Raw genomic sequence first — 27,500 nt, forward strand, 5'->3', positions numbered from 1 at the left:
AAAATCATAACCACCTCCATGGCTGATGTTGAGGATGGATGGTGGGTTGGGTCACAAGCCCAGTTCTTTACCCATAATGCTCCACTGCCGAGCCGATAACAGGCACGTATGAGCATGAAAGTGTGGTGTCCAGCAGTGTAGCCCGAGCATCCAATCAGCATTTGGCTTGTTCAACACTGATCCCAAACTGCCCAATCAGGCCAAAAAACAGGGCTGCAACAGATCTCTTTTCCCCCCTTCTTTCAGTTTCTTTCTTTTTTCTTTCTAGCCCCCCCTCACTCTCCCTCTCTCTTTTGCTCTCTCTTTTGTTCTCTCTTGCACTCTCTCTTGCACTCTCTCACATTTTCTCTCTCCCTCTCCCCCTCTCTCTCTCTCTCTCTCTCTCACTCACTCACTCACTCACACACTCACACACTCACACACTCACACACTCACACACACACTCACACACTCACACACTCACACACTCACACACTCACACACTCACACACTCACACACACACACACAGGTTTTAAATACATCATGGTGTGTATGGTTCTGTTTGGTGAGCTCCAGGGAGCAGACGGGTGTTCGCCCGGCCGGTGGGCTGTCTCTGAGAGTCAGGCCTGCTGCTGAGGCCGTTTTACACTGCCCCCCCCCCCCACACACTGTCACATGGCAACCCAACAGCCGATTGGTCCTGGTGGGGGACGGGGACGGGGGTCCGCTGGTTGCCGTGGCACCGGGGTCAGTCCATCGCCATGGCAGCGAGCGGGCCGTGGTTTAGGGGGTCCAGCTCCAGGTCCTGTGGGCCCGGGGTTTGGGGGGACTGCAGGGCGTCCCGACAGCAGCAACGGGTACAGATCAGACCCAGCAGGACTGAGAGGATCCCCACGGCCAGCGCCACGCCTGTCCCCACCAGCAGGGGGCGCTGCATACTGTCCCACACTGAAACACATTAACCACGAGTCACACACTCAAACACTTTAACCATGAGTCACACACTGAAACACATTAACCACGACTTACACACTCAAACACTTTAACCACGACTTACACACTCAAACACTTTAACCACGAGTCACACACTCAAACACTTTAACCACGAGTCACACACTCAAACACTTTAACCATGAGTCACACACTGAAACACATTAACCACGAGTCACACACTCAAACACTTTAACCACGACTTACACACTCAAACACTTTAACCACGAGTCACACACTCAAACACTTTAACCATGAGTCACACACTGAAACACATTAACCATGAGTCACACTCTCAAACACTTTAACCACGACTTACACACTCTTATCCAGAGCGACGTACAGTTGGTTAGACTAAGCAGGAGACAATCCTCCCCTGGAGCAATGCAGGGTTAACGGCCTTGCTCAAGGGCCCAACGGCTGTGCGGATCTTATTGTGACTACACCGGGATTCGAACCACTGACTTTGTGGGTCCCAGTCATGTGCCTTAACCACTATGCTACAGGCCGCCCCTATGTACACGCATATACACATCATAACACGCACATTACAAAACATTACACACTGAAACACACACAATACATTACACACATCATATACACACAGCACATGCATACATATACACACACACAGCATAATACACACATCATAACACACACCGCAGGTACATGCACACACTAATAATATATCACAAATAGACACACGCATTTGAACAGAGGTGAAAGAAACACTTCTGTACAATACCTGAGTGTAAGGAGTGTGTGAAACAGGTGAGTGTGTGAAACAGGTGAGTGTGATACAGGTGAGTGTGTGAAACAGGTGAGTGTGTGAAACAGGTGAGTGTGTGAAACAGGTGAGTGTGTGAAACGGGAGTGTGTGAAACGGGAGTGTGTGATACAGGTGAGTGTGTGAAACAGGTGAGTGTGTGAAACAGCCTCTCAGGTGAGCGTTCAGCACTCACGTGCGAAGTCGACGGTGAGGTAGATGCGGGAGGAAGTGAGGTCACGGCCGCGGGCCCAGACGCCGGTCGGGGGGCGGGTCCAGGGCGTGGCCTGGCAGTAGTACTGTCCCCCGTCACTGTCCTGGGAGCTGTACACACTGAGTGTGTACGTGTGGGCGTCCACCCGCTCCAGACCGCAGTCACTGCTCCCGTTCCGCTGCCCCTTCCGCACCACGCCCCAGCGATCCACACTGGCCACCAGGGCGGCGCTGTCTGCGTCCTGGGGCCTGATCAGAAACCAGCGCAGCTCAAACGCCACGTCGTCTGGGAGAGAAACACACACACACACTCAGACCACAGATACCAGCATCTGGGAGAGAAACACACACACACTCAGACCACAGATACCAGCATCTGGGAGAGAAACACACACACACACACACACACACATACACACTCTCAGACCACAGATACCAGCATCTGGGAGAGAAACACACACACACTCAGACCACAGATACCAGCATCTGGGAGAGAAACACACACACACACACACACACACACATACACACTCTCAGACCACAGATACCAGCATCTGGGAGAGGAACACACACACACTCAGACTATCTCTGCACTGCCCCCAGTCTGCCTCAAAACTGCCCCCCAATCTGCCCCCAATCTGCCCCCCAAACTCAATCGATGAGTCAATCAATAAATCAATCAATTAATTGATCAATCTGTCAATCAATCAATTCTTGCTGTTGTTTAGTGCCATTTAAGAACATGGTGACTGTGTTAGCTTTCAGGCTGTAGTTTAAGAACAACACAACTCCATTAGAGTATAAAACTTGGATTATCTGGAAGTGACAGGACTTGAACAAGAAACAAACTTGTTGAATCTTGATTGATAGAGCAAAACTGTTTGTGCTTATATAATCTGGATCCCTCTCTATGTGCACCTGGCGGTCGAGCTGCACTTTCACGCCTGTTTTCCGTTCTGGTTCCTCAGTGGTGGAATGACTTGCCTACCACTGTCAGAACAGCAGAATCCCTCCCCCTATTTTGACGCAGACTGAAAACCCACCTTTTCAAACTCTACCTTAGTCCTCCCTCCTGATTCCCCCTGCCCCTCCTTTCTGATATCCCTATCCTTGTCTAACCCCCCCCCCCCAAAAAAAATACTTATGATGACGACTATGTTTAGAACAGCATTTCATGTGTATTTTGCTAGTTCTGGATGTGATGTTTTGACTTATGGTAGAACCTATGCACTTGTAAGTCGCTTTGGATTAAAAGTGTCTGCCAAATGACTAAAATGTAAAATGTAAATGGAGCTCCAAAGCGTGGGAACTAAAACGTTAAAAGCTGTACGGCTGGTTTTCACATTTGAGTAATGCTCCACGGCTTCCACTCAGGCTGCTGATTGGTTGTGACTGCACTGATGGTGTTTTCAGGGATCAGGAAGCTGCACTGATGGTGTTTTCAGGGATCAGGAAGCTGCACTGATGGTGTTTTCAGGGATCAGGAAGCTGCACTGATGGTGTTTTCAGGTGATCAGGAAAGAGCTGATTATTCAGAGCTGCTGTGGCCACTTCTGTACCCCACATTAAACAGCCTGTACAGAGGAGATGAGTGCGTACCCCACATTAAACAGCCTGTACAGAGCGGATGAGTGCGTACCCCACATTAAACAGCCTGTACAGAGGAGATGAGTCCATACCCCACATTAAACAGCCTGTACAGAGGAGATGAGTCCATACCCCACATTAAACAGCCTGTACAGAGGAGATGAGTCCATACCCCACATTAAACAGCCTGTACAGAGGAGATGAGTCCATACCCCACATTAAACAGCCTGTACAGAGCGGATGAGTGCGTACCCCACATTAAACAGCCTGTACAGAGCGGATGAGTGCGTACCCCACATTAAACAGCCTGCTACAGAGCGGATGAGTGCGTACCCCACATTAAACAGCCTGCTACAGAGCGGATGAGTGCGTACCCCACATTAAACAGCCTGCTACAGACCGGATGAGTGCGTACCCCACATTAAACAGCCTGTACAGAGCGGATGAGTGCGTACCCCACATTAAACAGCCTGTACAGAGCGGATGAGTGCGTACCCCACATTAAACAGCCTGTACAGAGCGGATGAGTGCGTACCCCACATTAAACAGCCTGCTACAGAGCGGATGAGTGCGTACCCCACATTAAACAGCCTGTACAGAGCGGATGAGTCCATACCCCACATTAAACAGCCTGTACAGAGCGGATGAGTCCATACCCCACATTAAACAGCCTGTACAGAGCGGATGAGTCCATACCCCACATTAAACAGCCTGTACAGAGGAGATGAGTCCGTACCCCACATTAAACAGCCTGTACAGAGGAGATGAGTGCGTACCCCACATTAAACAGCCTGCTACAGAGCGGATGAGTGCGTACCCCACATTAAACAGCCTGCTACAGAGCGGATGAGTGCGTACCCCACATTAAACAGCCTGCTACAGAGCGGATGAGTGCGTACCCCACATTAAACAGCCTGTACAGAGGAGATGAGTCCATACCCCACATTAAACAGCCTGCTACAGAGGAGATGAGTGCGTACCCCACATTAAACAGCCTGCTACAGAGGAGATGAGTGCGTACCCCACATTAAACAGCCTGTACAGAGGAGATGAGTGCGTACCCCACATTAAACAGCCTGCTACAGAGGAGATGAGTGCGTACCCCACATTAAACAGCCTGCTACAGAGGAGATGAGTGCGTACCCCACATTAAACAGCCTGTACAGAGGAGATGAGTGCGTACCCCACATTAAACAGCCTGCTACAGAGGAGATGAGTGCGTACCCCACATTAAACAGCCTGCTACAGAGGAGATGAGTGCGTACCCCACATTAAACAGCCTGCTACAGAGGAGATGAGTCCATACCCCACATTAAACAGCCTGCTACAGAGCGGATGAGTGCGTACCACACATTAAACAGCCTGCAGACTCAGGGGATGAGTCTGCAGTTGAGTGACTGTTTGAACTTCATCAGCAGCTGCCCGGGATATCTTGACCACCCGCTTCCTTTCGGGACGTTTAAACAGTGATTTCTGAAGCTTGATACACAGACACGCTCCAAAATATTTAGTTCACACTGCAAATATTTGGGACCGTTTGCTAAATAATGAGACTTGAGTTTGCTCTTCTCGGAAAAAGAATCTGTAACCACCTCCCCCCGACTCATCTGAAAGGCCGCAGTGTGTAAACACAGTGTGTGCTCTCCCCATGTCCACTCTGTCTGCGCTTTAAAGAGATGAAATCACTGCGTGGGACAGTATCAGCGGCACAGAGTTTCATGTTAAGTGCAGACTTTTAAAGTCACACTGAGGTACAGCACAAACAATAATAAATAGACTAATGATAATTATAAGAACTACAATGCATAGCTATAATTATAGTTAAAATTGGACTATCAACTATGGCTGATTACAAAGCCTAATTGTGAGTATAACTGTAAACCGTAATGACCACTATAACCCGTAGTCGCTCTCAAGGGTGTAATTAAACAGGTTTTTTTTCCCTTCTGTAACCTGGCAGTGAATTCATCACAAGCAATCTCTCCATGTATGTAATGACCTGTTTAAAGCAGTGCTGATTTGATTTGATCTCATGTTTTTGTGAGAGCCTGGGCCCACCAACTGCTACTTTTCACACTGCAGAGGAAGACCTTCTCATGCAGTTTCAACCTCCTGAGACTCTGGGCCTCAAACAAGGCTTCCCTGAGCGCTACACAGCATTTCTCTGAACATAAGAGACAATTCGCTTAAGATGAAATAAAATAAATATTCAGAAACTATTCGCACACACACACACACACTCACCCACCCTACACACTCACACACGCACTTACACACACCCCACACAGACTCACACACACACACACACACTCACCCCACACCTCACACACTCACCCCACACCCCACACACACACTCACCCCCCACACACACAGACTCTCTCACACCCCACACACACACACAGTCTCACACAGTCTCACACCCTGGGCTGATGCGATCATCACCCACACTTGTGTGGTGATGAATTTCATTATTAAATATGAAAGTAATTAAACGGAACAGCAGATTTTTCTTCCACCTATAAATTAGTAATCCCCTGGGAGCGTGATGGAACATTCCGCCTCATTCCGTGCTGACGGACGCACATTCCAGAATCCCGAAGTGAGGAACACTCGGTGCTGATCCCCCTTTATCTCCCCCCATCCTGCCTCTCTCCCACATTACTGAGCAGGTTCTTAGAGTTCAACTACATTACTGTATCTCAGACCCCATCTTAGAGTGGAGCTACACTACTGTATCTCAGACCCCATCTTAAAGTGGAGCTACACTACTGTATCTCAGACCCCATCTTAGAGAGTGTTATGTGTGAAGCTGGAATAATAAAGTTGTGTCAGTCCTCGTGAGCTAATTTGTCTTTCAGCTGATCCCGTTATCAGCATAAACTCTGATTATTAAACACTGAACTCCACCGAAGAGCAGATGGATAAACAGGGCTGAAGAACAATCCGGGCTTTTGTAGAAGTGTAGTTTTGGAAAGGCACTGCTGCTCTTGGTGCTGTCCCAGCTGAGCTAGAAAAACAGCCCCACTCTGACAACCAATCAGAGGATGGGAGGACTGTGATCAGGGCAGGACTTGGCAAAAGGTGTAAGAAGTTAGCGTGTGATTTGGATGGGATTTCTGCGAATTCTACTGAAACCCTCTGTGCTGGGTTGTTTTGTGTACTTGCCTGGGCTGGGTGCTGCTCCCAGGGTGGTCAGGATGCACTGCAGTTTGGCCGTCTCCCATGGGGCCACACGTCTGCTGTCAGAGCGCACAGAGATGTTGAAAACAGGCCCTGCATTATGGACACACAGAGAGGTCAGAGGTCAAAGTGGAAGCAGGACCTGCATTATGGACACACAGAGGTCAGAGGTCAAAGTGGAAGCAGGACGTGCATTATGGACACACAGAGGTCAGAGGTCAAAGTGGAAGCAGGACGTGCATTATGGACACACACAGAGGTCAAAGTGGAAGCAGGACGTGCATTATGGACACACAGAGGTCAGAGGTCAAAGTGGAAGCAGGACGTGCATTATGGACACACAGAGGTCAGAGGTCAAAGTGGAAGCAGGACGTGCATTATGGACACACAGAGGTCAGAGGTCAAAGTGGAAGCAGGACGTGCATTATGGACACACAGAGAGGTCAGAGGTCAAAGTGGAAGCAGGACCTGCATTATGGACACACAGAGGTCAGAGGTCAAAGTGGAAGCAGGACGTGCATTATGGACACAGAGGTCCGAGCTCATTCAGCCTCATTAATCTCATTAAATGTTGGTGATTTATAATTATGAGATCAAAGCTAGAATGTAGATGCAGAGGGAGAGGAGCCTGAAAGAGTGCTGATCATGACTGATGTATTGAAAATCAAACTCCAGATGCACGCATGCACGCAAAAAATTAGGACACCCCGTTAAATATTCAGTTATTCATTAAGAAATGATCACATATCGATGTCTAATCTTGTTTTTATTTATGTCTGGAAAAGAAAATGATCTAATTGCAGGTAAACAACAAAAATGAACCTTGTTTTACTCATTAAACAAAAGACATCAACATAAATGCATATTCTAACTGAGGAAAAAGCTAGGACACCCTACCCCCTAATACCTAGTGTTACCCCCTTTGCCTGAAATAACTTCAGTGAGACGCTTCTTGTAACCCTCTACCAGTCTCTGACATCGGTCTGAGGAAAGTTTACCCCACTCCTCAACGCAGAATTCTTTAACCTGTGAGATGTTTGAGGGGTTTCTTCCATGTACATCCCGTTTCAAGTCACCCCACAGCATCTCAATGGGATTAAGATCCAAACATGTCCTCTGTTCTGGTGTCCAAATTATTCAATTTTAGACTCATCTGTCCAAAGAACATTATTCCAGAAGTCCTGGTCGTTGTCCATGTTCTCTCTGGTAGACTTCAGTCTGGCCTTAATGTTTCTCTTGGAGAGTAAAGGTTTCCTCCTTGCACACCTCCCATGGAAGTTAAACTTGAGCAGTCTCTTTCTGAGTGTAGAGGCATGCACTTTCACATCAACAGTCGCCAGAGCCTGCTGTAGGTCCCGTGATGACATTTTAGGGGTTTTGGAGACTTCTTTTAGCATCTTGCGGTCTGCTCACGGGGTCAACGTGCTTGGACGGCCAGACCTGGGCTTGTTGGCAGTTGTTTTGAATGTCCTCCACTTGTAGACTATTTTCCAGACAGTGGAATGGCTGATTTCAAAATCTTTTGAGATCTTTTTAAATCCCTTATCAGACTCATAAGCTGCTACAATCTTCTTTCTGAAGGCCTCAGACAGGTCTTTCGATCTCACCATGGTGTTCACTCTCACGTCAACAGTTAGGAGCACACCAAACTAAATGTCTGAGTTTAAATAGGGCAAGCCTCCTTCTAAATGCTGAGTAACAATGTTCTAATCATGTGCACCTGATGTGATACACCTGTGTGTGATTTCAGCCATTTTAGGTGCGAAAAAATGTGGGGGTGTCCTAATTTATTCCTCACCAGAAATTGCATTTTTATTTTATTACATTTTACAGAAAGTTTTAAAAAGGATTTTCTTCAGTTTTACTTGTTTAGTCATATTACTTAAATCTCTGTTTTGTTAAAATTGATATTAAATATCCATATGTCTAAAAATATTTAAAAAACACACAATTTTCCATAGGGTGTCCTAACTGTACACACACTATACATACATATGCGTGCACACACACATGCACACGCACACACACACACATACACGCATACATGCGCACACACACACACGCATACATGCGCACACACACACACACACACGCATACATGCGCACACACACGCGCACACACACACACACACACACACACACACACACACTGAATGCATTATTACTGGGACACTTAATAGTGTGGGCTGTACGGGTCACTGCTAATGCTAATGCTAATGCAGCTAAAATCATAACCGACAGAATCCATTATCTGAGCTGATGGACATCATGAGCAATCTCACAATGTGGGTCACAGCTGAGGCTAATGCAGCGGAGCCCAGGAGAGTGTGTGTGTGTGTGTGTGTGTGTGTGAGTGTGTGAGTGTGAGTGTGTGTGTGTGTGTGAGTGTGTGAGTGTGTGAGTGTGAGTGTGAGTGTGAGTGTGTGTGTGTGTGTGTGTGTGTGTGTGTGTGTGTGTGTGTGTGTGTGTGTGTGTGTGTGAGTGTGTGAGTGTGTGAGTGTGTGAGTGTGTGAGTGTGTGAGTGTGTACCGTAATCCCAACCCTTTCTCACCGGATGACGGAACACACACCTTTACCTGGGCCTCACTGTCACCTGAGTAAGAGCAGTGTAATCTCACATTCACGTCCGAGGCATTGAGCTGAGGCTCCAGAGCAAATGACAGGAGAGACGTGCTGATCACTGACATGCACTGTGAACTGCTCGTGCCACGAGGGACAGCTGGCCATTCAAGCAGCAGCACATGAAGTTACAGACAATATAAAACCATAACTAAAACATCAAGCCATATCACCAAAGCAAGTATGAAAGAGCATGACAGAGGAGAGGAGAGAGCAAAAGAAACACAGAAACATGAGTAAATGGTGAAAAACCTTCATTTAGCGCACTCTCTTTTTTTTTTTAATCCAAGGTGACTTCCAGTTGATTAGACTAAGCAGAGGACAATCCCCCCTGGAGCAGTGCAGGGTTAAGGGCCTCGCTCCAGGGCCCAGCGGCTGTGTGGATCTTACTGTAGCTACACCTGAGCCACCAGCCTCCGGGCCCCAGACAGGTACCTTTGTCAGCGAAGGCGACGGGCACTCTGTTGGACTGGCCGCTGACACTGCGGGTCCAGGTCTGGGCCGGGTCGCGGGTCCAGGCGGTGACGGTGCAGGAGTAGAACCCGCGGTCGCCCCGCTGGGCCTGGTACAGCCGGAAGCGGAACTCCTTGGCGCTGGTCCTCTCCAGAACCACCCGGTCCAACTCGCTCCACTCCTCCAGCCCCAGCACGGAGTCCGGGCCCAGGGACAGCACCCTGCGCGTCCGCCCGCCCACCCGCTCCTCCACCTGGATCAGAACCGAGTACCCCGGGTTCCGCAGGTTCTGCCCCGTCACCTGGCAGCTCATCTCAAACGTCCCGCCTGCTGAGGTCACCTCTCTCAGCCTCCGAGCCGCTACGCTAACCCGCGGCGCTAACAGGGAGAGAGAGCGAGGGAGAGAGAGATTACTGAAGGAATTTAACACTCAAACCCATTTACTCACACATAGACACACACACGTTCACACTCAAACATGTTTGTCACTCTCCAGAAAACACCAAATGGGAGAGCCATCCATGTAAATTCAAAAATAAGTTAAAAATAATGATGCAAAATAATGGGATATGGTTGGATGCCTCATGAGCAGCCCTGAAGGTCTTCCACATCCACAACAAGAGTGAGCGCACACAGCGCTGTTTACACGGGACCCTGCGTGTCAGGGCCAGAGCAGGAGGTGTGAGAGGCTCAAGCCCAGCTCTGAGCCACAGAGACACACGACTCATCAGAGACATGGGCTTCAGCTATTACCTGGTCTAATTAATCAGATACCAAGAATCAGGTCTGTTAATTAGGGCATAAAACTGTGATAAAACTAGCATACAATCAGTATGCATTGAAATATTCTGAAGAACACACACACCCACCAACACTAGACACATCTCAAACACACACACACACACACTCCCTCTCCCTCTCTCTCTCACACACACACACACACACACACACACGCACACAGAGGGTGAATCAGCCCTAAATCCCTGCATTAGGGGGGGGCCATACTTTTGGCGGTCCAGAAGACGTTGAGCGGTTCAGAGTGCACCTCCGGGCCCTTCTCCCAGCCCGGGGGGGCGGGGCTCCAGACGGCCATGGCGCAGGAGTACGCCCCCATGTCTGTGTCGTGTGTGTGGAGGAGGCGGAGCCTGAAGGTGCTGGGGGCGGAGCGGTACAGGACCAGCTCCCCGTTCCCCAGGCGGTCCTCGTACCCCTGGCCCGCCTGCTGGGTCCCCTCCGCATCCAGCGTTGCCATGACACTGCCGCTCCCCGCGGCGATGACGTCACCGGGCGTGGCCTCCGCGTAGAGCCAGGACACGCCCAGCCGGGCGGCGCCCAGCCCGGACACGCCCCTCACCTGGCACTCCAGCTCCGTGGGGTCCCCCGAAAACTGGGGGGTCTCCTTATCCAGCAGTAGCACCTTAAAGACAGGGTCTGAGAGAGGGGGGGAGAGAGAGGGGCAGACAGGGAGGGATGAGGGAGGAAGGAGAGAGGAAGGAGGAAGGAGAGGGGGAGAGGGGGAGAGGTGGGGTGAGTGTGTTTGTGTGTAAGCAGCAGAGAGAGACATGAGAGAGAAGTTCAAACACAGAGTGACACAGAGACAGAGAGACAGAGAGACAGACAGACAGACAGAGAGACACACAGAGACAGTGACACACAGAGACCGAGACAGAGAGACAGAGTGACACACAGAGACAGAGTGACACACAGAGACAGAGTGACACACAGAGACAGAGTGACACACAGAGACAGAGTGACACGCAGACCTTATGCCCTGGGCAGATGAAGCAGAGCCCCCCGGGCCCAGAGAACAGACCCCAGCATTGCCCTGTTTCTGCTGTCTGGCAGCTCTGTTCTGCACAGAGTCTCCATAGGGAGCTGACACACACAGCCTGGCATCTCCTAGCCCACCTGCACACCTGGGATTTTACCTGAAAGGACCCCACCCTGCCCCAAAACCCCACCCTGCTATGGGGACAATACCCCCCCCCCCCCCCCCCCCCCATGGAGGGACGGGCTCCAGTGGAATGCGATCGGTGTGGATGGGGCCCTGTGTTACCATGGAAACCACAGGCTGGGTAAAGCGCACTGGACAGGTGTACATTGTGAAGAACACAAAGCGAGAGAGAGAAAGAGAAGAGCAATAGAGAGATAAAAGGAGAGAGAGTTGTCTGCAGGTGCCGTCCGGAGCAAGATGATCCAGCACAAGGGGGGGAGAGGGGCCTTATGACTCAGAGATAAAACAGCCAATCAGAGAAGGTGGGGCTACGACCCGTTTCACAAACCCTGCTCTCTGACTCTGATGTCTCTAGGTCAAAGGTCAGCTGGTTTACAGGTTTACAGTGTAGTGGAAGGGGAGGGAAGTAATGTAACACACTAATACAGGTGTTGCAGTGGGGAAGGGAAATCATGTAACACACTAATACAGGTGTTGTATATGAGTGTGTGTTGTATATGAGTGTGTGTTAGTGTGTGTTGTATATGAGTGTGTGTTGTATATGAGTGCGTGTTGTATATGTGTGTTGTATATGAGTGTGTGTTGTATCTGAGTGTGTGTTGTATCTGAGTGTGTGTTGTATATGAGTGTGTGTTGTATATGAGTGTGTGTTGTACTGACACTCTCGGGTGACTGAATGGTGAAAGCATAAGAGAGGCATAATTCCACATTAAAATAAGAGGTTAAAATGTGTAATGATGATCGTACACTGTTTGCCTGGGGTTGTAAAAGAACGTATGAATGGTAAAACCGTGTTGTTCAGATATACCGGTTTGGCTACATGTTTTGGATGATGCAGGTTTAATCCTGTAACATAAACAGGTTAAGTGTCTGTCTGGCAAGCTGTCCGATGCCAGTTGTGACACAGACCTGAAACTATTTTTCACATCACATCCCAGGCGCAGGCATCAGGAGCCGGAACTGCGGCCATCCCCTTACCCCAACCCTGAACACTCTTCATCGGTCAAAATGGTTCAATCTGGGAGATTTCACACTTTTCACACCTACCATAGAGGGCTATGTAAAGAACTAAACAGGTTTCACCAATGAAGACAAGCCACAGGACCAACAGACTTCCAGACACCTGACGTAGATATACAGTAACTAAATCAGTCACAGCCCAGAATTCCATCTGCAGTCAACCAGCTTAATAGTTTATTTATTAGCCCGAGAGGACCGTTAGAAATGAAGAATCTCGCACCACTATCAGACTGTAACAGAGTTAATAACCACTCAGATATTTTGGTTCCGTTCAGTCCTCCCTAGCAAGGCTGCATGTAGTAACCAGGAAGGTCTAGTTATTCATTACCAAAGAGTTCATTAAACTTTTAGCCCTTAGCCCTTAGCCATTAGCCATTAGCCTTCAACCTTTAGCTCTTAGCCATTAGCTGTTAGCCCATAGCCTAAAGCCATTAGTCTTTAACCTTTAGCTCATGACCATTAGCCTTCAACCATTAGTGCTTAGCCATTAGCCATTAGCCCATAGCCTTTAGCCCTTAGGCCCTGTACAGAGCTCCTCTGGTCTGCTGTGCCATGAAGGGAAAGCAGGAAGTCTGTGGTAATGACGAGGTGAGCAGAGCGCCCTCAGGGATGTAGCCACAACCATTGGACTTCAGACAGAGGACTGACCTCTGACCTGGAAGAAGTTCATTCAATAAACACCCTGACACTTTAAACAGTCTGTTAAAGTTGGGGAACACGTGTTAAAAAAAAACAGGCCAGCAGCTTAACCTATGACAACTGTAATTTTTCTGTTATTCTTGTACACTGAATCGGGGAGGGAGGGTGTCGGAGTTGTTGGGTGTTGGTTTGTTGGAGGCTAACGTTAGCTGGCACTCACCTTTCACTGTGACCAGAACCCGGACTGGATGGGAGGAGTTCTGGGCGGCCTGGTACCAGTCCCCTGTGGTGCGGTGGATCCAGGCCCGGACGCGGCAGGAGTAGAGTCCGCTGTCTGACCGGGCCAGCCCCCGCACCAGCAGCTGGAACGCTCCGGGCTCCACACGTGTGAGTCCCACCGGCCGCCCCGCCCCCTTCACCACCCCGTCCCGCCCGACCTGGGCCAGGACCCGCGGCTCTGCGGGGGCGGGGCTGGCCCCCGGGGCGCTGCTCAGCAACCACGTGACCTCCAGGCGCAGGGAGCGTGGGTAGTCAACGGCAACGGAGCACGTCAGATTCAAGGTGTCGCCCACGGCGAGAGTGATGTCATCATCTTCTCCCACGGAGACGGCGAGCGACTGAGCTGTAACGAGATCGAGATCAACACGGACTATCCCAAAACCAGGAGAGTTTTACCACCGAGTGATCAACACGGACTATCCCAAAACCAGGAGAGTTTTACCACTGAGTGATCAACACGGACTATCCAAAAACCAGGAGAGTTTTACCACTGAGTGATCAACATGGACTATCCAAAAACCAGGAGAGTTTTACCACTGAGTGATCAACATGGACTATCCAAAAACCAGGAGAGTTTTACCACTGAGTGATCAACATGGACTATCCAAAAACCAGGAGAGTTTTACCACTGAGTGATCAGCACAGACTATCACACCCAGACTATCACACCACCCCAGAAAATTTACCGCAGATAAGAGCCTAGATTTAGATCATTCTCTAATATCTGCTGTGCCCATAGGGCATAAAGTTTAGCTGCCACAGCACCATAAAGACCAGCTGCCCTTTGAGAGGGGTGAGTGAAGGCTAATCGCACTTCTGAGATCGAGAGCAGATGACATTTTTGGGATTTTTGTTGGTCACTGCAGGAGTTACAGATACGGGCCAGAAACAGAAAGTCCCCGTTCCGGAATCTTCCGATTCAGAGTGATTCTTCTGCAGCTGTCTGGCCTCTGTCAACAAGCAGGATTTAACCAGAGGGCAAAGGGCAAAGGGCAAAGGTCATAGTCTCATCACTTCTTCATGTCTCCTCTGCTCTGTCTCTCTCTCTCTCCGTTTGTCTCGGAATTTTAATTAAAACTTGCGTGCTGACGAAGAACGGCTCTATGGAAACTGTAGCAGTATCCAAGACAACCAGAAGTCAAACAGGACCTCTATATCATTTGACGACCCAGAGAGAGGGAGAGGGAGAGGACAAGTCTGCAAGAAAACAATGGTTGGAGATGTGTGCAGTGGGGATGGGTGCGGTGGGGTTGGGGGTAGATTCCAAGTAGAAGGTTGTTTTAGCCAAATTTCACCAACAGAATTACAATTGTGTTCATATAAATAGCAGTGCGTTTAAAAAAAGCGAAGAAAGTGAAAATATTCTTTAATAGCTTTTAGTTCCATATTTCAAATGTAGTGAAAACATTACACATCCATTTCCAATTCAAATCATTAACAAATTTTATCAAGTCTGCGTTATTCTTTTACAGGAAGCAAAGAAAAGGGATATTAATCCGTAAAAAAAATGGCAGTGTCAACATTTTTCTCTTCAAATTCAAATACTTACTGTATAAACTGAAGAATTTTTCAAAATGTTACTTTAAATTGCTGAACTAATATTTTGTTGCATAACCCATATTTTTGATAACTGCTGCACATCTGGTTTGCATCAAGTCAACCAACTTCTGGCACCTAGAAACAGGTATTTCAGCCCAGGATTAACTAAACTACTTTTTTAAATTTTGCTCCAGAAACTGCATTTTTAATGTCACCCCACAAGTTCTCTATGGGGATGAGGTCAGGGATTGAGCTGGCCACTCCATTACCTCAATCCTTTTTGTCTGGAACCAAGATGTTGCTTGCTTACTCGTGTGTTTGGGGTTGTTTTCTTGTTGAAACACCCATTTCAGGGGCATTTCCTCTTCGGCATATGGCAACATAATCTCTTCAAGTATTTTTATGTATTTAAGCTGATCCATGATCCCTGGCATACAAACCCAACACCGTAGTATGAAAAACATCCCCATCTCATGATTTGTAGACCACCATGCTTCACTGTCTTCACAGTGTACTGTGGATTAAATTCAGTACCCGGGGGTCGTCTGATGTACTGTCAACGACCACTAGACCCGGAAAGAACAATTTTACTCTCATCAATCCACACAATGTTACGCCATTTCTCTTTGGGCCAATCGATGTGGTCCTTGGCAAATTTTAACCGATTCTGCACCTGCTGTTTTTTCAACAATGGTGCTTTACGGGGGCTTCTTGCTGATAGCTTTGCTTCGATCAAACGTCTTCTGACTGTAACAGCACTTACAGGTAATTGTAGATTATCTTTGATCTTTCTGGAGCTGATGAATGGCTGAATCTTTGCCATTCTGACTATTCTTCAATCCGTTTTAACAGTAGTTGCTTGTTTTCTTCCGTGTGTTTCGGGTTTTTGTTGCCATTTTAAAGCATTTGAGAGAATTTTAGCTGAGCATCCTATAATTTGCTGCACTTCTTTATACGTTTTCCCCTCTCCAATCAACTTTTTAATCAAATGACGTTGTTCCTCCGAACAATGTTTGGAACAGCCCACTGTACTTAGCAATTCAGAAGGAAATATATTTTATAACAATGTGTGAAACATTTGCTTCCCTTCTTCCTTAATAAAGGACACTAAATGACACCTGTTTTTTCACAGAATAAATTAATTCTCTAATTAAAATCCACTATTATTCCTAACACACCCCTTTCAATAAATGAGTCAATTACTCCGAACAAGCAGCGTGCATGTCATGACATTATTTGCCATGCAGAAATATCACTACTACTAATAACAGTGGTTCATCAGGTTACTGATTTTGTACTACTATTTTCTTGAACACAACTGTATCTATAGCTTTAAAATGGATGAACAACATAAGAGACCTGGAACTGCCCTGCTGCTCACACCAACATCTCCCAGGCCTCCACACATTGGTTTTGATTGGTCAGCTGCCTTTTTTTTTTTTGTTTGGGAGATGGAGACTGGTTCAAGTCCCCGGTGGGCACACAGGGATACTGACCTGTATCTGGAGAGGTGAAGTCAGTGCCTAAATGGAAAAAGAACTCCACGTTGGGCCCTAGTGTGGGGTTGCTCAAGGCCACTACACATACATACACACACACACACACTATGTCATCCTGCTACACCGGGGCTTGAGCCACCAGGGCTCCAGGTCCTGCCTTATCAACAAGGCTAAGGAACTCAGAAGCAGGGTTTCCTTACCTGTGGGCGTGACCTGCACCTCCCCCATCTCCGCGCTCCTCTCCAGGATCTGCTGCCAGGCTCCGCCCGCCTCGCGAGACCACTCCCCGGCGGTGCAGGTGTACACGCCCCCGTCGCCTGGCGACGCCTGGGTCAGCACCAGGCCGTAGACCCCGCCCCCCGGCAGGTCCAATCGCAGCTCTCCGTCGGTGTATCGCTGGGCGTAGCCGGGCCCCACGGCCACGCCCCCATCTGGCCCGAACGACAGCACGTCCTCAGGCCCCGTCTCCCTGGCCACAGACCAGCTGACGGACAGGTGGGTGTAGGCCTGGGGGAGGACGTCCCGGGTGGCATTGCAGTGCAGCTCCAAGGCCCCGCCCTCTGGCACCACCGCCGGGGGGGGAGAGGGGTCCACCTGCAGGCTGTCCGGGATCACTGCAGGGAACAAACCAAAACACCATCAATGTGGGCTTTCTAGTTTACCTACCGAGTTTAATATGTGAACTGTTACCATCTTAACCTAGAGGCCAGTGGAGAATGGGCACGCTCCTATAGCAGAGTTCCTCCTGAGATGTCTTCCCATCAGGGAGTTTTTTCTCGCCACTAGGGAGTCCTAGACTTCATATGCTAGTTGGATCAGGCCTAGTATTTCCCATTTTTCTTCCCTCCTGTTTCTCTGTAAAGTGTCTATTGGGACTGTCTGCTGTGAGAAGCGCTATACAAATAAAATGTGATTGAATTGAATTGGAATTATACGAGTGCAAACTCAAATCAAATAACGGATAGTCATCACTTCTGATTGCAGATCAATGGCTACTCAAACCACACCCCCCTGGAGGCACTGGACACAATAGGAGGGTCAGGGCTGATACTACAGGTGTAAGGTGTTAATGTGTGAATGAGTCTCAGGGCTGATACTACAGCTCTCTCGCTCCCTCTCCCTCTCCCTCTCCCTCTCCTTGATGGTTCTCTCACTTTCTCCGGGGTGTGACATACAACAACAACCCTACTACTAACCCTAACCCTATAATATATATAACCCGAGCTATACTGCTGCACACTGCCCATACATGGGATAGAGGTGTAGGGCCCCACCGATGAGTCTGACGTCAGCCTCGTAGTTGCCCTGGAAGACGGCGTCGGTGCTGGGGGTGCTGCAGCGGAAGGCGGTGCTGTCGGCCGGCCTGAGGCGGCCAATCAGGAGCGCCACACTCGCCGGGCCCCGCCTCTCCACTGTGATGTCACCGCTGTCCACGCGGCCCTGCAGGGATTGGTCGGCGAATCTCAGGTCGAAGGTGGAGATGACCTGCAGCCACCTGTCGTCCCGGAGGACCTTCCAGTCAAAGTCCTGCTCCGTGGGGCCCTCGTACTCCCGCACACTGCAGCCCAGCGCTGCAGCCTGGCCCTCCACTCGCACCAGGGGCCCCTGTGACACCGTCACCACCCGGCCCCCAGCCCGCCCTGCAACACACACACACACACACGCATGTGAACAAACACACGTGAACACACACACACACGCACGCACACGCACACGCACACACGCACGCATGTGAACAAACACACACACACACGCACGCATGTGAACAAACACACACGCACGCATGTGAACAAACACACACACACACACACGCACGCATGTGAACAAACACACACACACACACACACACACGCACGCATGTGAACAAACACACACACACACGCACGCATGTGAACAAACACACACACACACGCATGTGAACAAACACACACACACACACACACGCACGCATGTGAACAAACACACACACACACACACACACACACGCATGTGAACAAACACACACACACACACACACGCACGCATGTGAACAAACACACGTGAACACACACACACACACACACACACACGCACGCACACGCATGTGAACAAACACACACACACACGCACGCATGTGAACAAACACACACACACACGCATGTGAACAAACACACACACACACACACGCACGCATGTGAACAAACACACACACACACACACACACACACACACACACACGCATGTGAACAAACACACACACACACACACACACACACACGCACGCATGTGAACAAACACACACACACACGCACGCATGTGAACACACACATGAACACACACACACACACACGCACGCACACACACGCATGTGAACAAACACACGTCAACACACACACACACGCATGCACACGTATGTGAACAAACACACACACACACACGCACAATCATGAAAACACACCGGACCCAAGACGGCCTTCCCTGGTCTAAGCAGAGTACTGTACTATACTGTACTTTACTGTGAACGTCTGATCTGCAGGCAGACAGGCCAGGGGAACCCATCACCCACACCTCTACAGCCTCTCAAAAGGCTCGTCACAGTCTGAGGTTGGTGTAGTGTCCAACATTATATTTAAAACATATGAAAAGTGCCAGTTTTAAAATATTTTTGTGCCATTTTTTTATTGCACTCAGAAACCACTTTATTAGGTTGGCCTTACACTCCCTTGTTAATGCAAATGTATTATCAGCCAATCATGTGGCAGCAACTCAATGCATGAAAACATGCAGATATGGTAAAGATGTTCAACATTGTTGTTCAGACCAACCATCAGAATTGGGAAGAAATGTAAGCTAAGGGACCATGGGAATTACTGGTGGCAGCAACTCCAATAAGCACACATTACACCTACAATAAGCACACATTACACCTACAATAAGCACACATTACACCTACAATAAGCACACATTACACCTACAATAAGCACACATTACACCTACAATAAGCACACATTACACCTACAATAAGCACACATTACACCACACACACTACACCACACACATTACACACACACATTACACCACACACATTACACACACACACTACACCACACACATTACACACACACACTACACCACACACATTATACCACACACACACTATACCACACACATTACACACACACACATTACACCACACACACTACACCAAACACACATTACACACACACATTACACCACACACATTACACCAGTGGTACGCAGAACAGCACACATTATACCACACACACACTACACCACACACATTACACACACACACATTACACACACACATTATTCCACACACACACTACACCACACACACATTACACCACACACATTACACCACACACATTACTCCACACACATTACAACACACACATTACACCACACACATTATACCAGTGGTACGCAGAACAGCACACATTACACCAGTGATACGCAGAACATGCATGTCAAGCCCCAAAGTGGATAGGCTACAGCAGCAGAAGACCAATAAGTCCTTTTTTTTCTGATCGACCCCCACCCTACGAGATCAATAACATAATGGATTGTTGGTTTATTACAAACCAGAATCCCTGAGGTGGGCAAGAGATCTCACATCTGCATTTGCACACATCATGCCGGCTTTATGGCAGCGTAAGGCCCGTCCAACCATAACTAAAAAAATATGTCCTTTTAAAAGTCGTTCTAACTGCAGTGGATGGAGGAGTCTAAACCGAATGAATGATAGAAACGCTGATCAATCAAAATCTATCAGAATTTCCTGGGTGTTGCGTAGAAAAAAAGGCAGATGACGTTCCAGAACGTGAACATTCACAGGTGTGTTACAGCTGCAGGTGTAGTTGTTGGTGTGCGTGGGGTTTCAGGGCATGCGTGGGGTATGTGTGGGCTGTCAGGGCATGTGTGGGGTTTCAGGGCATGCGTGGGGTATGTGTGGGGTTTCATCGCAGCATCATTCTGTGCTTCACAAAACTGCTTTAAGAGCCGTGCAGTGAGCTTTAAGAGCCGTGCAGTGAGCTTTAAGAGCCGTGCAGTGAGCTTTAAGAGCCGTGCAGTGTGCTTTAAGAGCCGTGCAGTGACAGCTCTAAGAGCCGTGCAGTGAGCTTTAAGAGCCGTGCAGTGAGCTCTAAGAGCCGTGCAGTGAGCTCTAAGAGCCGTGCAGTGTGCTTTAAGAGCCGTGCAGTGAGCTTTAAGAGCCGTGCAGTGAGCTTTAAGAGCCGTGCAGTGAGCTTCAAGAGCCGTGCAGTGAGCTTCAAGAGCCGTGCAGTGAGCTTCAAGAGCCGTGCAGTGAGCTTCAAGAGCCGTGCAGTGAGCTTCAAGAGCCGTGCAGTGAGCTTCAAGAGCCGTGCAGTGAGCTTCAAGAGCCGTGCAGTGAGCTTCAAGAGCCGTGCAGTGAGCTCTAAGAGCCGTGCAGTGAGCTCTAAGAGCCGTGCAGTGAGCTCTAAGAGCCGTGCAGTGAGCTCTAAGAGCCGTGCAGTGAGCTCTAAGAGCCGTGCAGTGAGCTCTAAGAGCCGTGCAGTGAGCTCTAAGAGCCGTGCAGTGAGCTCTAAGAGCCGTGCAGTGAGCTCTAAGAGCCGTGCAGTGAGCTTCAAGAGCCGTGCAGTGAGCTTCAAGAGCCGTGCAGTGAGCTTCAAGAGCCGTGCAGTGAGCTTCAAGAGCCGTGCAGTGAGCTTCAAGAGCCGTGCAGTGAGCTTCAAGAGCCGTGCAGTGAGCTTCAAGAGCCGTGCAGTGAGCTTCAAGAGCCGTGCAGTGAGCTTCAAGAGCCGTGCAGTGAGCTTCAAGAGCCGTGCAGTGAGCTTCAAGAGCCGTGCAGTGAGCTTCAAGAGCCGTGCAGTGAGCTCTAAGAGCCGTGCAGTGAGCTCTAAGAGCCGTGCAGTGAGCTCTAAGAGCCGTGCAGTGAGCTCTAAGAGCCGTGCAGTGAGCTCTAAGAGCCGTGCAGTGAGCTCTAAGAGCCGTGCAGTGAGCTCTAAGAGCCGTGCAGTGAGCTCTAAGAGCCGTGCAGTGAGCTTTCAGAGCCGTGCAGTGAGCTTTCAGAGCCGTGCAGTGAGCTTCAAGAGCCGTGCAGTGAGCTTCAAGAGCCGTGCAGTGAGCTTCAAGAGCCGTGCAGTGAGCTTTAAGAGCAGTGCAGTGAGCTTTAAGAGCTGTGCAGTGACAGCAGACCGCTGCACATGGTAGACTACAGTAATGCTCTGTGAGTAAATAGCCATGTGCAGCGGTCTGCTGTCACTGTACTCACAGAGCATCGCCTGAACAGACCCAGCCCAAGGATTACTGACAGGCTGACTCAACAAGAACAATAATTTACAGAAGTCTATTGTTCCAGAGATCCCAGCATTACTGTAGTCTATTGTGCCCGTCTCAACATGAGGAACACCATTTAGGGTGTTATGACAACCTATTCCGCCAAATCTCACCCACCCCCACCCCCACCCCCACCCCAAGCAGCTATTCTTACATCTTTCCCTTTTTTCTCCCAGTCTGGCAGCCGACTGTACCCCATCTAATCCAATTAGTGTTCGTGTTAGATACACCGCCCACACCCCGTCCCTCAGCGGCCCGAAGGAGAACGACATGCCTTCTTCAAGCCGTCTCGTCTCATGCTCGTGACCGTGATTCCGAGGCGCTGACCCTGCCAAGTATGCTGCTCCACATGAGCCGGCCAAACTTGGCTTTTGGCAGGACCGGGAAACGAACCCCAGTCCTCGCCGTGCAACTGCAGTGAACTGCAACCGCAAGTCCGCTGCATCTTAGTCTGTTGCACCTATTATTATTATCATCCACCCATCCACCCATCCATCCATCCATCCATCCATCCATTATCTGAACCCGCTTATCCTGAACAGGGTCGCAGGGGGGCTGGAGCCTATCCCAGCATACATTGGGTGAAAGGCAGGAATACACCCTGGACAGGTCGCCAGTCCATCGCAGGGCACACACACCATTCACTCACACACTCATACCTATGGGCAATTTAGACTCTCCAATCAGCCTAACCTGCATGTCTTTGGACTGTGGGAGGAAACCGGAGTACCCGGAGGAAACCCACACAAACATGGGGAGAACATGCAAACTCCGCACAGAGAGGCCCCGGCCAACGGGGATTCGAACCCAGGACCTCCTTGCTGTGAGGCGCAAGTGCTACCCACTGCACCATCCGTGCCGCCTATTATTATTAATTATTATTATTATTATTATTATTATTATTATTATTTATTTATTATTATTATTACGGCATGGATGGTGCAGTCGGTAGCACTGCCGCCTCACAGCAAGGAGGTCCTGGGTTTGAATCCCGGCCCTGGGTTCGATGGACGGACAATATCTGTTTGCTCAGCACATTCCCGAATCCTCAGGGAATGACGAGACTGAATTCACATTCTGGCTCCTCGGCCGCTCAGTCCAGCACACACACGCACACGCACACGCGCACACACTGAGCCCAGAGCATTCAGCATTCTATCACAGGCTCCTTACCATGAGCAGCCCCTGACCCAAACACACACGTGAACGCACACACTCACACACACACTCACACATACGTCCAGGAGGACCTCTTCCAGTTCAGAAATGTGATCATTTCACAGTGTCCTAGTTTCAGCTCTGGTGTCAGATCCCAGCGTGACCATAACTGTGGTGGAGCCAAACCAGCGTACAATATAGCAACTCACACGCACACGCACACGCACACGCACACGCACACGCACACACACGCACACACGCACACACGCACACTCGCACACTCGCACTCTCACACACACAGACACACACACATACACACACACTCACACATGCTCATACACACACACACTCACACACACTCTCTCACACACTGACATACACACTCACACATTCACACACGCACACACACACACACACACACACACACACACACACACACATACTCACACACACACATACACACACTCTCACACACACTTACATACACATGCACACACACACACACGCACAGAATTTCCCCCTCTCAATTTCTGAATCCTGTCAGAATGACACACCAGGTAAAACACTGAGCGTGTGACCTTTGGAAGTGGAAGTGTGGAGTGAAAAACCGGCTCTACCTGTGGTTCTAATTGCAGGTGTCTGCAGGTGTGCAGAGAGCCATGTCTGTACAGAACTCACCTGTCACGACCCACAACTCTCCACACGCCCACAAACAGGCTCTGAACAGCACCTGCAGCTCCCATGCCTCCAATGAGCTGCAGAACTACTGTCGAGCAATGAAGACTGCTGGTTCACATGTGTTTCTGTGATTGATTGATTGATTGATTGATTGATTGATTTTATTCGATAATCATCAGAAAAAATAATCATTAATAGTAAAATCAGTAATCTTAAAATACTATCAAGGATAGCAAAAGCGAGCTTGAAAACGTATTAGAGTTCCGTTCTGTAGATTTATAAGACTTGGCGTCAGGTTGTCAACGTGCATAAAGATGATCAATACTGTTTAAACATACGGTTGTTGCGCCGTCTCAGCAGTAAATGAAAAACAACCAGGAATGAAAAACGACAGGAATCCTTATCCGCGTGAGGAATGCGGTGACACGGCCATCGCTATTGACCGGTTTAAATAAAGAATTATTGTCAACGACGACGAAGATTCGGAGTGTAGACGTCGATTACATAAATCAAACATAATAATAATAATTATTATAATAAATGTTATTGTTATTATTATTATTATTATTATTATTATTATTATTATTAGTAGTAGTAGTAGTAGTAGTAGTAGTGTTAGTACTAGTATTAATATTATTATTATATAAATAATCATTATCATAATAGAAGAAAAAAAAACTTACCGGACGTTAAAATAAAAATGAAGAAAGTGAAAAGTGCGCTCCTCATTTTTCCAGAGCCAAACCCTGCTCTCTGTATATCCTTTGGGAATGAGGCCATTTACAAAAAATTTTAAATCCAAAATACCAGTCGGAGTTCTATGAACCCAAGACGCAATTTCCTTGGCAGGAGTTGGCCGTTTAAAAGGCCCTGTCTGGCCCGCCTGTGTTGTGGGTCATTGTGGTGGAGTCGGTCATTCACAGCGAAACTGCACGCGCACGACTGGCCGGGGCCGGAAGTGTTTCCATTCTTTCGGGAGAGGGGCGGAGTTGCAGCGGCAGGTAGATGCGGAAGGTGGACTGGAGCAGAACACCTGAACATTAGCCACGCCCACGCGCACACACACACACAGGAGTGCGCAGATTTTTCCTGCGCACCTGTCACTCTCTTTGGAAGTCCTCCGCCTCAGTTCCGAGGAAAAGTAAAAGATACTTCTCTACTTCCTTATCAGCTGCAGGCAGTTAGTGCATGTATGTTTGCATAAGCGCGCGTGTGTGTGTGTGTGTGTGTGTGTGTGTGTGTGTGTGTGTGTGTGTGTGTGTGTGTGTGAGAGAGAGAGAATGCTAACTAGGTAGCTTTTCTAAATGCTAACGTCGGGACTGTAGGGTGAAGACGCTAAAATCTCCCAAACTGCAACCGCTGCGTCTCCTTTTAAGGAAGCAAAGTACCGTTGCATTTATCGTGTTTTAGAGTGTAAATTGTAAATCTAAGCAAACGGTAGTATGCAACAGATATCGCCACCATCCTCCAACATCATCTCCATCCATATGATTTACGATTTAAAAAAGGAACTATTCCACTTAAACCGGTATGATGGGAAAAATAGAATGTCGTCGCCACCTAGTGTTGAAATAATGTGTTTCAGTCGCGTTCATGTCATGATATTACATTGCTCCTGAGACGTCCTCCCATCGGGACCTTTTTCCTCATCACTGTTTCAGGGTTTTTTTCTTCTTGTTTTACCTCAGGTGGGATCTGGGGCTCAGGGCTGGTGTTTTCCCGTTTTCCTGCAGTCTGTTACTCTGTACAGTGTCTCTGACAAACGCTTTACAAATACAATTTAATCAAATTGAAAATTGAGTCTGCCTGCTCTATGTTCTCTGATTCTGCGTGTTCTATGTTCTCTGAGTCTGCGTGTTCTATCTTCTCTGATTCTGTGTGTTCTATGTTCTCTGATTCTGCGTGTTCTATGTTCTCTGATTCTGCGTGTTCTATGTTCTCTGGTTCTGCGTGTTCTATGTTCTCTGATTCTGAGTGTTCTATGTTCTCTGATTCTGCGTGTTCTATGTTCTCTGAGTCTGCATGTTCTATGTTCTCTGAGTCTGCGTGTTCTCCCCGTGTACGTCAGGCCAGGGGCCTCATTTATAAAACTGTGCGTAGGATTCACGTCAAAAGGTTGCGTAAGCATGAAACCTAGGACGTGCCTACGCAAAAAAATATTCTGATTTATAAAACAATGCATACGCACGTCCCACGCCAGTTTTCTTTTATAAATCACAATCAACTCTAAATGTGGCGCAACTTTGCCAGCTTCGTGTCCCGCCCACAGTTGCCTATAAATAGGCAGTGAAACACCCCTAATGAATATGCATTTCACGAAGACGACAATGGCAAACGCTGAAAAGAAGGCCAAGAAAAGGGATTTCAGCCATTTGATTGCCTCTGAAAAGCTACAGGTGTGGGAATTATCCTGATTGATTGTAAATGACGAACAGTTCTGCACAACGAATGTGATGATGACGATGATAATAATAATAATAATACACGTTATTTGTCTAGCACCATTGAAAACACAGTTACAAAATTAAGAGATAAAACGAACAAAAATCCATAACAATAAACACATTATAAAACATAATATATGAATATGATAACAATATATGAAACTATGCTTGTATCTGCCCGACTGACGAATTGTAAACGGCATCAGTGCAGCGCAATTTGTCCGACTGTTCACCATATTATTTATGAGAATACATTTAATAACATGAAGTATTGTTTAACAATTCATCTACATATTTGAGGGATTATTTTACAACATCTCCGTTTATATTTATCATCCTAAATCATATTTTTGGGCACTCCAGGGAGCATCAATCAAACAGCTGTTTGTTTATTTATTGTAAGAGAGGCTTTTATCCGTTTTTGCAAATTAACTCTTCATATATGATACGTGAGAGGTAAGATTTCATTACATTACATTACATTACATTACATGGCATTTAGCAGACGCTCTTATCCAGAGCGACGTACAACAAAGTGCAAATTAAACACAAGAACAAGTGCAGAGGACCTGAGAGGACAGTACAGTTCCGAGTCCTAGTGTAAACATGCAGAAAATCAGAACCCTTTAAGAGTACAATCAACAACAATCAATTTCAATTTATTTTACACAGTGGTATCTGTTGTGTATCATTTTCGACTTCTCTCGTCGCCAAATGTTGTGTTGCACTTAGGAAGGGAGAGAACCCGTATAGCGAGATTCAACAACACAACACTTTAATAAGTATAACAGGGACGAAGCACGTCCTTACAGCAGCCATACCCAGCCACAACTCCCGGCAAATCTTTATACCTTTTTAAATCCTGTTTCACTTCCCGTTTTCCTGGTCTTACGTCACGAGCATTAAAGGCACAGTTTCTCATTTCTCCAGTTAATGTGCGTACGCATGGGTCAGAGTTTCCGTGGAGGACCACACATTTTCCCGTCAAGTTCGTTTTTTATAAATGCCAAAGTTTGCTTCGAAAGTGGCGTACGCATTCTTTTGTGCCTACGCAACGTTTATAAATGAGGCCCCAGGAGAGCCGCAGGGTGTGGCTGGTTCACCAATTCAGACCCAAGAAACCAGGTGAGGTGAGTTAACTGATCAATGAAAGGGGTTGATTATACATCAATGAACACAGTTG

The 27,500-nt window shown here is 48.2% G+C and overlaps 1 protein-coding gene across 1 annotated transcript; it reads right to left on the minus strand.

The window, feature by feature from the left end:
* Positions 1 to 468: 468 nt before the first annotated feature.
* Positions 469 to 24,801, minus strand: LOC133124806 (prostaglandin F2 receptor negative regulator-like). Its single transcript, XM_061236301.1, has 9 exons — positions 24,557 to 24,801; positions 17,993 to 18,358; positions 16,919 to 17,332; positions 13,622 to 14,023; positions 10,794 to 11,219; positions 9,771 to 10,166; positions 6,702 to 6,809; positions 1,933 to 2,235; positions 469 to 928 (listed from the first exon to the last, which is right to left on the minus strand). Exons 1-9 carry the CDS (start codon positions 24,651 to 24,653, stop codon positions 729 to 731), a joined length of 2,712 nt encoding a protein of 903 aa, XP_061092285.1. The 5' UTR covers positions 24,654 to 24,801; the 3' UTR covers positions 469 to 728.
* Between the last annotated feature and the right edge of the window lie 2,699 nt (positions 24,802 to 27,500).

Source organism: Conger conger, chromosome 3 (genome assembly GCF_963514075.1).
Source record: "Conger conger chromosome 3, fConCon1.1, whole genome shotgun sequence".
Classification (NCBI taxonomy): domain Eukaryota; kingdom Metazoa; phylum Chordata; class Actinopteri; order Anguilliformes; family Congridae; genus Conger; species Conger conger.